The sequence below is a fragment of the Nycticebus coucang genome, chromosome 21 (assembly GCF_027406575.1).
Source record: "Nycticebus coucang isolate mNycCou1 chromosome 21, mNycCou1.pri, whole genome shotgun sequence".
NCBI classification, from domain to species: domain Eukaryota; kingdom Metazoa; phylum Chordata; class Mammalia; order Primates; family Lorisidae; genus Nycticebus; species Nycticebus coucang.
Genome location: NC_069800.1, coordinates 61,232,204 through 61,243,689, shown reverse-complemented (window position 1 = coordinate 61,243,689; position 11,486 = coordinate 61,232,204). Strand labels below are relative to the sequence as shown.

Genomic DNA, 11,486 nt, shown 5'->3' with positions numbered 1-11,486 from the left:
CTAAAGGTATAGTGTGGGAGGTGTGATGAAAGGTACACTCCTCTAAAGCGTCAGGAAAAACTGACCATTAATTTTATTAGTGTGAAAAATATCTAACACTAAAGTTGTAGATATGTAGATTATTGAAATGGCATCATTTTAGGACAGCATTGAGAGATTCTCTGAAATGGTTTTGATATGACACAAAATCCTAGATTCTCGCAGCTACATGCCTACTCTTCTGCCAAAACATGTCTGGAAAAGAAATACACAGAGGGTGTAACAGAACAGACTTGAAAGCTGACAAAGAACCAAATGAAAATTCCTCATGACGAAAGCCCTTTAATAATCTATCCTTCTTCAAACAATCAAGAGATTCAAAAGAAACAGTGAGTCCTGTATTTACAAAACCGATGAAAATCACACTGTAATAATCAGTGAATGTAAAACAACTGCACAGATCTGCGTTCCCAACTTTTTCCACCATGATTCTACATCAAGGTAAAAAAAGATTCTTTTGTACAAATCCAAGAGGATGTAGACAGGGGCAGCTCAACTGCCAAAGATGGTACACTGACTGATGACTAAGGCTGGTGACAGGACACGGGGGAGGGCAGAGTCCTGGGGAGGGGGGGAGCTGTGCCGGCAGTTCAGTCGGTGGTCGACCTCCGGTACCAGAACCTGGCCCTGAAGTCATCACTGCAGGTCATGAAGCCGGGGTTGGTGGGTGAGTGCACGATGCAGCGCACGATGTTGTTGTGCCCCAAGGAGAGCAGGTTCCTTCGCTCTGCTGTCCTCGAGTCCCAGCAGCAGAGACTGATCGTCCTTTCATCAGGGAGTAGCACGTAGTCCTCCGTATGGTTGAACACGGCCTGCGTCCGGTGCACCTGCCGGCCACTCAAACCTGCGCCTGCCACGGAAACCAAGAATTAAAGAGGCCTGTGGACCTAGGGAGGGACATTTTTCTAAGTTCACATTTCAGACCCTCAGAATGTTCTAGCATTCAGTGGAAAAACAGCATCTAAAAACTGCTGAAGCGATAATATGAAAAAGAAAATCATCTCTAGACCACAACCTGAGGCAATACCCATGGAGCTCTGAGGGATGTCTAGGCATAAAACTAGATACGAAACTGGTGCCACATCACGTAGCAGTTTTCTATTATGAATTTAACTTTGTTAGGTACATATTTCCATGTTTTTACTAAATGCAATGTATCTCATGTTTATAAGCACTATTACTTAATGATTCTTTTACTGCAAGATATTTAAATATCCTTTGTATAGAAAGCTTTTTGCCTTAGGATTAAATTCCTTGAAATAGAATTACTGGGACAAAGTATAGGGACATCTGCTTTCCAAAGGAAGCTGTATTCTCTTATGACTATGAATAAAATACATTTTATAAAGTATCATATAAAAAAGAAAATAAAAACTGCCTGATAATTCCACCACCCAGAGGTAACAGTGTCAGTATTTTAGTGACCTCCTTTTCCAAGGATAGGTGTGTGGCACATTCATTTGTGAATTATTTAAGTCAGACCATACATGACGTGCTGCTTTCATTTAAGAGTTATGTACTGGGCAAATTATTAACACCCCTAAGCCTTCTCATCTGCACCATAGGGATAATTACAGCACCTAACTTGTGAAGTTCATGTGAAGATTAAAGTGAAGTAATGCACAAGGAGCTGTGCAGTTTAAGTGCTTAACTAATACTACCCTGAGTATTTTTATTTTTGAAACAGAGTCTCTCTATTGCCCAGGCTAGACTGCAGTGGCAGCCTAGCTTACAGCAACCTCAAATTCTTGGGCTCAAGTGATCCTCCTTCCTTAGCCTCCCTGAGTAGATGGGACTACAGTTGTCCATTACTATGTCAGGCTAGTTTTTCTATTTTTTTTGTAGAGACAGGGTCTTGCTCTTGCTCAGGCTGGTCTTGAACTCCCGAGGTCAAGTGATCCTCCTACCTCAGCCTCCTAGAGTGTGAGGATTACAGGCACGAGCCACAGGACTTGGCCATGAGTACCTATTTTTAAAGGTTGCACACTGTCAATGGTTGTATGACAAGACTTATTCAATACTTCTTGGGGAACTCTTATGTTTCTCACTCTCAACCACTTCAAATGATGTTGTGACAGACATCTTTTGATGTGTGTTAAGTGCATGCTTGTCCAATCATCTTTTTAGGTTGAATGTCTTAGATCAAAAAATACATTTTAACCAACTACCAATAAAATAATAAAATGTTTTCTTCAAATCCTTCTTTTTTTTTTTTTTTTTGTAGAGACAGAGTCTCACTTTACTGCCCTTGGTAGAGTGCCGGGGCGTCACACGGCTCACAGCAACCTCCAGCTCTTGGGCTTATGTGATTCTCTTGCCTCAGCCTCCCGAGCAGCTGGGACTACAGGCACCCGCCACAATGCCCGGCTATTTTTTTGTTGTTGTTGTTGCAGTTTGGCCAGGGCTGCGTTTGAACCCGCCACCCTCGGTATATGGGGCCGGCGCCCTACTCACTGAGCTACAGGCGCCACACTTCAAATCCTTCTTAATATTAAAAAAAATTTTTTTTTTTGAGACAGAGTCTTATTCCCGAGTAGCTGGGACTCAACCTCCCAAGTAGCTGGGACTACAGCTGCCCACCACCATGCCCAGCTATTTTTTTTGTTGCAGTTTGGCTGGGGCCAGATTCAAACCCACTACCCTTGGTATATGGGCTGGACGCCCTATTCACTGAGCCACAGGCACCACCCAATATTAAATATTAATTTTTAAACTTCTTAAATCTGAGAAAGATAATTCTGTCTGGACGAGGTGGCTCATGCCTGTAATCTCAGCACTCTGGGAGGCTGAAGCGGGTGGATAGCTTGAGCTCCCAAGTTCAAGACCGGCCTGAGCAAAAGTCAGACCCCATCTCTACTAAAAATAAAAAAACTGAGGCAAGAGGACACTTGAGCCTGAGATGGAGGTTGCTATGAGCTATGACGCCATGGCACTCTATCTACCCAAGGCGACGACAGCTTCAGACTCTGTCTCAAAACAAACAAACAAAAAAAACAAAAAGATAATCCCATTTTCCATTTCTTAGGTTGGCCATGTTGCATTCATTGACCATTTTTCCATTTTTCTTTTATACAATGGCTTCATGGTCCTTGGCTCTTTTTCTGTGAAATTTGGGCTCATCTTTTTCTTATTTAAAGGTCTCTTTATTAAGAATATTAACCTAACATCTAACATATATGCTAATATTTTATTTATAGCATTTAAAATTAAATTTTTTTTTTTTGCAGTTTTTGGCTGGGGCTGGGTTTGAACCCGCCACTCCAGCATACGGGGCCAGGGCCCCACCCCTTTGAGCCACAGGCGCCTAAAATTAATTTTTAACATCAAAATTTCTTATGTTTTCTTGATAGTTTTTTCATTTTCAAGAACATTTTGAATTCTACTAAATATTAAAACTTTAAACATATAAATAAATAAATAAAAAAACTTTAAACAAATCTTAATGTGCTAACCTGACAGGGTCTTAACCTGTGAATTAGAAAAAAGAGAATTTGCACATAAATGCAATACAATCCTATTTTTGAAAAACCAAATTATAATTCTCCACTAAAACAAGGCAATCAATCTCACTACCATAAAACATTCCAAAACATTCATAAAACTAATACAACGAGCTCTTGTCAGTAGCTTGATATCTGTCCAGATACAGCACCCTCCTTAAAATAGTGATTATTATTTCTGAAGGAGAGGATGCTTTCCACATGCTTACTTTTTTATCTTTTGTTTGCAGCAACACACGGCTTTTTAATAAGAAATATTGTTCAAAATAAACTCACATAAAAGTGTTTCAATGAAGTTGCAAAGCATTATAATAAAAACAATTGTACTATATATAGCAGAAGCCAGAAAGACAGCAGGAAAACAAACTCTGATTGTAATAAACAAATCTAAGGCAGGTTATGCTGCACCCTAGTGGCCAAATGTCACCAACTCTTCTTTAAGACGTTAACTTTTTTTTTTTTGGCCGGGGCTGGGTTTGAACCCGTCACCTCCGGCATATGGGGCCCGGCGCCCTACCCCTTTGAGCCACAGGCGCTGCCCGCCGTTAACTTCTTAACACAGCAGGGTCATAGTGACTTTAGTATGTGACACAAACATATCTCGTAACAGACGAAACCAGTGGAAATTTCCTGGAGGTTTTCTACCAAACAATGATCTTCACTGCTACAAGGAACAGAATAATTCACAATATTTCAACAACACTATCAAATAACCAGACTTGAACCCTACTAGTGACAGGATAAATTTAAACAGATCTTGTTATAAAGACCCCTAGCTATTCTTTACCTAATGTATAGAATATTAAGATCCACTAACTGAGGCTTTTCTCTAGATTGCCTTCACATTCTTGTGGGAAGCGGGCAGGCCATCTGTCTACCAGGGAACCACCAGGTTCTCAAACGTTACTAGCCTGGAATCCGACCTAGTCTCAGGTGTGACGTATTGGGAGAAAGCAAAATTGAGAAACCTGGTTTTACTTCCAGCTCTGCCTCTAACAGACTATAGCCTTGATTAAATTATTCACCTCTATGCCTGTTTCCTCAAATTAGAAGGGGGATATCTGCCTTGCTCAATGTAGATTCATTGTGTTGCTCCCTTATGATGACCTAAAAGAGTTCTGAAAACTAAAATTCTATAAATATATATTAAATAATATCAATTTCTTACATACCTGTATATCTGACCAGTGTTCGTCCTGTAGATATTTCCCAAAGTTTAGCTACAGAGTCTTTTCCACTTGAAAGAATGTATTTAGAATTTTTGGAAAAAATGGCAGAACAAACTTCAGCACCGTCATGTGCCTTCTCAAAGGTTGTGATGCATCGATTTGAAACACCATCCCATAGTTTGATGCAGCCATCCTTGCTACCAGTTACATACATATTGGCACTGGGGTTGTAATTAACGGAACATATGGCATCAGTGTGTTGATCTTGAGGATTACAAGAGACGAAACATTGAAAGGTGTTGATATCATAAAGGCGAAGAGTTGGATGCTGAGTTCCAACAAGTATAAAGTCTCCAGAAGGATGAAAAGAGATGGAGCGTAACATCTCGGCTTCCTGTTAGACAAAGACATTAACCTATATAACCAACTGGTCAATAATGAAATCCACAGGAAAAGTGGAAAAGTGTCTGGTTGATGCTAAGAATCTATAAAGCAATTATCAGATATTACATAGGTATCAGAAGGAATAAAATGTGAAATACGTGAAAGTATCTTTTGAACTGAGATTTCCAAAATTATATATTTACTGGTTAGATTATTCCAAAAACTACAGAAGTGAGCTATACTATTTGGAAATGAACACTTGAGTGAACAGAGAATGTAATGTTATCAACCTACGACATATTCATGTAGTTACTGAGTGATGATAAACACAATTTGTACGTTAAGACTAGCTTCTTTTACTTGCTCCAAAGCTGCAAACATTGAGGCTTACCTACTGAAAGTTGGAAGCCATCACTAAAACATTAATCTTTCTACATTGCATATTGAAACTGGGGCACCAAATGTCACTCTTCCAGTAAAGACTTTAGTTTAAACTGTTTTTTTTTTTTTTTTTTGATTCCTGTAAGTTATACTTTAGTGAAGTTGGTTGTGTTTTGTTTCTTAATAGGGATCTGCAATCTTTAAAAAGTGATAGAAATTCCAAACTCTTGTGACACAAACTGTGACCCAAAGCAGTCTTTCTTGGCCACAGAAAGCAGGCAGATAACAGCATGTGAAGTATGTACCAATAAAATCTGATTCCCATGCCATCTAGCATGCATCCTGCTTACTGTACTATTTTTTGCAGTTTTTTTTTTTTTGGCCAGGGCTGTGTTTGAACCTGCCACCTCCACCATTGGGGCTGGTGCCCTTCTCCTTTGAGCCACAGGTGCCACCCTTTTTTTAAGTTTCTACTTATGATGGGTATGCTATAGTAGGTGAGGTTAGGGTACATAAGATGTTTTGATAGGCATACAATGTGGATTAATCAGGGTAACTGACGGATCTGTCACCTTAGGCATTTACCATTTTTTTGTTAGGAACATTCAAATTTCATTCTTTTAAAGTGTACCCTAACTTATTGTTGATTATACTCACTTAGTTGTACTATCAAATATTGTTCATTCTATCTGTATTTCTGTACCCATTTGCTATACTCTTGTTTTATAAGATGGTCACTGAGACTACATTTTTTTTTTGTTTTGGAGAGTCTCAATATGTCATCCTTGGTAGAGTGCCGTGGTGTCACAGCTCACAGCAACCTCAAACTCTTTGGGCTTAAGCAATTCTATTGCCTCAGTCTCCCAAGTAGCTGGGACTATAGGTGCCTGCCACAAAGCCTGGCTATTTTGTTGTTGTTGTAGTTGTCATTGTTGTTTTAGGTGGCCTGGTTGAGTTCAAACCCTCCAGCCTCGGTGTATGTGGCCGGCACCCTAGCACTGAGCTATGGGCACCGCCCCACTGAGACTACTTTTTAAGAGAATAGTCCTATAACAGCTCACTGTATTTAAGAAAAAATGAAGTTTCTTTCCAAAGATTCCTAACCTGAATGTATTTGAAGGCTCTTTTTGCAGATGGTTTGGAATAGTCAAATAATTTAAGAGTATAATCCCTTGAGCCAGAAGCCAGGATCTGTTCTGTTGGGTGGAAAGCGAGACATGTGACTTCATCCACATGGTCATAGAGAGTTCGAATCACTGGGTGATTTTCCATATTCTGTTGTGCAGTCTCATTCATCATGACCTAGACCAATAAGAGACAGTGAAGGTACTGAATCTGTCTGAATTAAAGTACATGATCCACAACTATGGATTATTTAAACTGTGCTCTTGTTCTCCCCAAATCAACAACAAAAGGCAAACCGTAAGCGTGTTACTGGGATCTTTACCTCTATTGGCATGGCACTTTTGGCCAACATTCTCTCTGTGTCAAGTATCTTTATGGAAGCATCAGCAGACCCAGTAGCTATCAACTGTCCATCTCTACTATATGTAGCTACACGGCACGGTCCTTTGTGGGATGTGACATAGCATGTTTCATACTCAGAAGCCTCTGGGGACATAGTCTGAACATCTGCATCAAATTCCAGGTCAATCCCTGTGCCTGGGGCAACTGTGTCTGAACGACCGATTGCATACTGAACTGCAGTGTCGTCATTTTCCATTCCTGAAAGAAATGAAAAGGGCAGGTATCAAAAATGTTTTTATAAAAGGCAAAGACAAAATTCTGTATCCAAATTGGAAAGATGTTCATCTATGTCAATTTACTGTTTCTCAGAGTTAACGTGACACCTAATGCTTTAAAAAATTATTTATACTGCCCGTTTGATTCAAGGCTCCCAACATTGTGAGGCAACTTGGGTTGGTGGAAGGTTAGGTTTCACCAGATGGTCGTTTCCCCAGGTTCCTGCCTCCAAAGTTTATTACTTTAACTACAACTATAGAAACTCAAGCCCTCCCTTTCTTTAATTAAATTATCCATTTTTTCCCATTCCAAATTTAAAAATATTTAGGGCTGAGATCTGTTATTAGCAGCTTTGAAGCTCATTAATTCACCTATGTTAACCTTACATTTAGTGAAATGTTTCTGAAAAAATGCTGACATTTAAAGTTTATAAAAAATATGCATTTTTAATTTAAAAATAACCTCAAACATATAGAAAATATATTGACTGGTACAGTAAAAACTAGAACTACAGATGAATAAGAAACTAAAAAACCCTCAAATTTTAACAACCAGCCATAATTATTAACCCATGGTTGAATTCTTCTGGACTTTTTCCTATGCAAAGTTTTATTTTTCAAAAAATAGACCCACACTGTGTGACATGTTGTGACTTGTTCATTTAATTATACAGAATAAAAATCTGTCCAGGCTAATAAATATTCACTTATTACACCATTCAATTTTATGAATACTAAGAAATTTATAGCTAATCTCATATTTTGGACCTGTATATACATTTTATTTCAGAATTCTCACGTGCTTGCCAAGTCAAAGTCTAAATGTTTTTCGTAATTCAGTATTTGACTGTTTTCTATTATTAGCCAGGTAGGCACTACGAAATACTGTTAAATAAGAAAAGATCCTCATCTTTATTGAGCTTTTGGTCTTTTCTGGGGAGGTGTGAAATGGAGAGGTGAGGACTGTGTGGGAAACAATCCAAACCATAAAGGAAATTTCAGAGTGATTCTATTACCAAGGAAATGGAATCACTGTTAACAGTGACTGGGAAAGTGTGGGAAAGAGAGTGCGATTATTTTAGAAGAATGAGAAGGACTCTGAGAGGCCATCTGAGCAAAAATCCGAAGGAAGTCAGTAATACAATTACAGAGTGATCCACATAATGCATATATAGACGGTGAAGCTAGAACCAGCTTAAGGTCTCCATAATCTGGATGTCACTTACTCCTTCAATATCCAAGCACTATACCTGGCACATACTAGGCACTAGACTAGATTATTTTTATCTGTGAAATTCTGCTGCATGAAAAAATCTAAAATCTCACAATGGGATCTATGAATTTGCACTCACAAGCTACCTAGTTTGATGAGATGCAAGAGTTGCTCTGAGGGTGCACAAACAGACTGAGGCTTGATTTCATTGATGAGGCCATTAGCAATGCTGATGTAGCCATCATAGAGCAGCTGGCTAATGATCAGCTTGTAGAGCTGCTGACGGTCCTTCAAGCCCACTTTGGTTCTGTACATCTTGGAGAAGAGGATAATTTCCCTGCCAGCTGCAAGAAGGGAAAACAGGTGGATGGTAAAGAGAGGCAGGCACTAGTAAATCACAGAAGCAACACAGGACTCTTTGGTCACACTTAATCTTACACAACTAAAATCTCATCTCTATCTGCTGCATTATCTTTGATCAGTGATCTCATTTCTCAGAGCTCAGATACTTCAGCTGTTAAATTATTGGAAATTAAACAAGATGGTGCACATAAAGTATTGAGCACAGTGCCTGGCATACAGAAATTCTTCAAGTCATGCTAGCCAATATTTACGGGACAATCCCTCATCAACTTTTCTTCTCTGCCAAACTAACCACTGGTACTTTTTATTCTTTATTGCTATCTCAGAGCCCTCTATGCTATTCTGTCGATATCCAGACTACTGTTTCCACTAGCTGAGTTGTATGCTTACTAATGTCTGTTATGTTTATTCTTAAAACCTGTTTAATGGCAATTGAACTTGTTATTGTAATTACATAATTTAGATAGTAAATCAAAATATGAGGGCAAAAAAATGCTATTGTACTCTAAAAAGCAAACCAAGTTGAATGCATTGGAAAGACTCAAAGGTGAACTACACTTAATAAAATATTAAGATCCAAGTAAGATAGGATCAAAACAGTAACAAAAATGGGGAAAAAATGTAAAAATTTGGAAGTACTGCATACTCATTGATTTACAAACATCTAAGTTCTCCTTCAGTCTTAGAAAGTGCAACAGAAACCTGTAGATGATAGTATTTGTTCAAAAAATAACTCTAATTGGTAGGCATGACTGGATAATTGGATTATTAAAAATCAATATCTATATGTATGAGTATGTTTCGACAGATATTAAAAAGCCACATATGTCTAGGGACAGCAACAAAGAATAAAAGTGACTTCAGAGCTTGAGTGCTTACACCCTGGGCAATACTGATAGGTGGTAATTGTAATAGCCAACACTTACTAAGCACATCCTACATGCCAGATGCCTAATAAGCATTAAGTCATCAAATAAAATTATTCAATGTATTCAAATGTGTACAAGCAAAGGTACATAAATCTACACTGGTGCAGAAAACACTGGGACACAATAAAGATGATGAAGCCAGCTCAAAGAGCTTAGGACACCTATTCAAGGAAAACTGTGGCTGTGTAACTAAAGTGACTGCCAGAACTACCCACTCCAGAGTCCAGAACTTTACCACTGAAGGAGTTCAGGAAAGGACATCTCAAAATAAGATGCTTTGGTATGCTGATTACTTTGAATTGAAGACATCCAGGGAACAGAATGCAGGCGGAAGCTTTCTCTGAGTGCCTCTTATCTGTCTTGAAGATGAATCTTCCCAAAAAACCACAAATTACCAGCGCAGGTGTTGACATCACCCATAGAGCTGATCACCTATTCTTTTGAGGGCTGCTCTCAGACAGCTTTTATTACCAGAGAGAATTTTTATCTGCATAACGAAACCGCCTTTATTCACTGTACATTTCCTCTCTTCACCCTCCCCAAACTAGTGTTCTCACTGCCCCAGAAGCCCCAAGCCCCTATTCCTTTTCCTAGCTCAGGATGCTGTACAAGCTTCAATCATCTCACACTTAAGAATCTCATATTTTGTGGGATTCCTGTGCGTAAAGATATTTCTACCTATACACAAAGTTTAATAAACAGAAGAAATGAAAGATTCTGGGTTAGAAACAAAGAATAAACATCGCTGGAAAAAAATTGACAAGTTCTACTGTAAATATCGGCTAACATAACTTGATTAATTTCTCTATGTCAGGCACTGTGATCAATGCTTGGGGCACCACCTTGCTTAACCTCCAATAACTTACTTAACAGTTAACTTATCGTACGACTAGAAGCATGGAGGGGAACCATTCTTCACTCCCCCCGCCACTCTTCCATCTGAAGAGTACATCACAGGGTACCTCATGGGGTGTACAATGGTAGTTTTTAAAAGGTGATCCAGCCCCCACTTCAACTCCCATAGAACGTTCGCTCGCCGGGCTAGCAGAAGCCTAATTATCACCCCCAATTTGCAGGCCAGGACACCGAAGCGCGAGGACGAGAACCCGACCCAGGAACACTCGGATGGAGTTGGAGGGCACTAGGGCGAGAATACAGACTCCACCTCACTACGAGCGCCGCGGCCGTCCCGATGCGGAAGTGAACTAAGGATTGTGGGCGCGAGGCCTTTCGAGAAAAAGGAAGGGGTGTGCAGGCCGAGCCCGGCAACTCGGCAAACACCAACTGCGGGCGTACACCACCCTGCTGACTCTCCACTCTTCCCGCTTCGCTCCAGCCCTTTCTGTGGTCTTCTAAAGGCCCCAGCTGACCGCACCAGCCACTCTCCCCGTACGCCCAGACCCCCGTACCAGCCGGTCCCGCTCCCTCGGTCTCCCGCTCTCTCCCAGAAAAATGGAGGCGCGAATCCTGCCCAATCGATCGCTCCGAGTGCACGTTCACTACGCACGCGCACAGGGTGCCTCGCCGAGCGCTGCGCTATCGATAGGTCCTACTCTTGCCCTTCTCGCCATCTTACTGGCATGTTCAAAAGGTTCGTTCACCTCCTTCGACTTTACCTCCTATGGGACAACGCTGACGTCAAGGAGGTGTTGTCTCACGGACAAACGCCTGATCTCGGAGAACACCGCGGGCTCTAAAACCGTCACGGGTCTGTCGAACCGTTGACGCCACCACTTCCGGGGTCGTAGGGAGCAAGTGCGCCTGCG

The 11,486-nt window shown here is 40.4% G+C and overlaps 1 protein-coding gene across 4 annotated transcripts; it reads right to left on the bottom strand.

Moving 5' to 3' along the window:
• Positions 1–305: 305 nt before the first annotated feature.
• On the bottom strand, positions 306–11,459 carry CSTF1 (cleavage stimulation factor subunit 1). Of its 4 annotated transcripts, none has more exons than XM_053573452.1 (6): positions 11,337–11,459; positions 8,575–8,772; positions 6,921–7,198; positions 6,578–6,775; positions 4,712–5,102; positions 306–889 (listed from the first exon to the last, which is right to left on the bottom strand). In XM_053573452.1, the coding sequence occupies exons 2-6, from the start codon at positions 8,741–8,743 to the stop codon at positions 630–632; spliced, it is 1,296 nt and encodes a 431-aa protein (XP_053429427.1). In that variant the 5' UTR covers positions 8,744–8,772; positions 11,337–11,459; the 3' UTR covers positions 306–629. The 4 variants fall into 4 exon arrangements, with proteins under 4 accessions (XP_053429427.1, XP_053429426.1, XP_053429430.1 ...); XM_053573451.1 differs by having other exon boundaries at positions 11,130–11,406; XM_053573455.1 differs by lacking the exon at positions 11,337–11,459 and adding an exon at positions 11,110–11,171 and having other exon boundaries at positions 8,575–8,773.
• Positions 11,460–11,486: the final 27 nt, after the last annotated feature.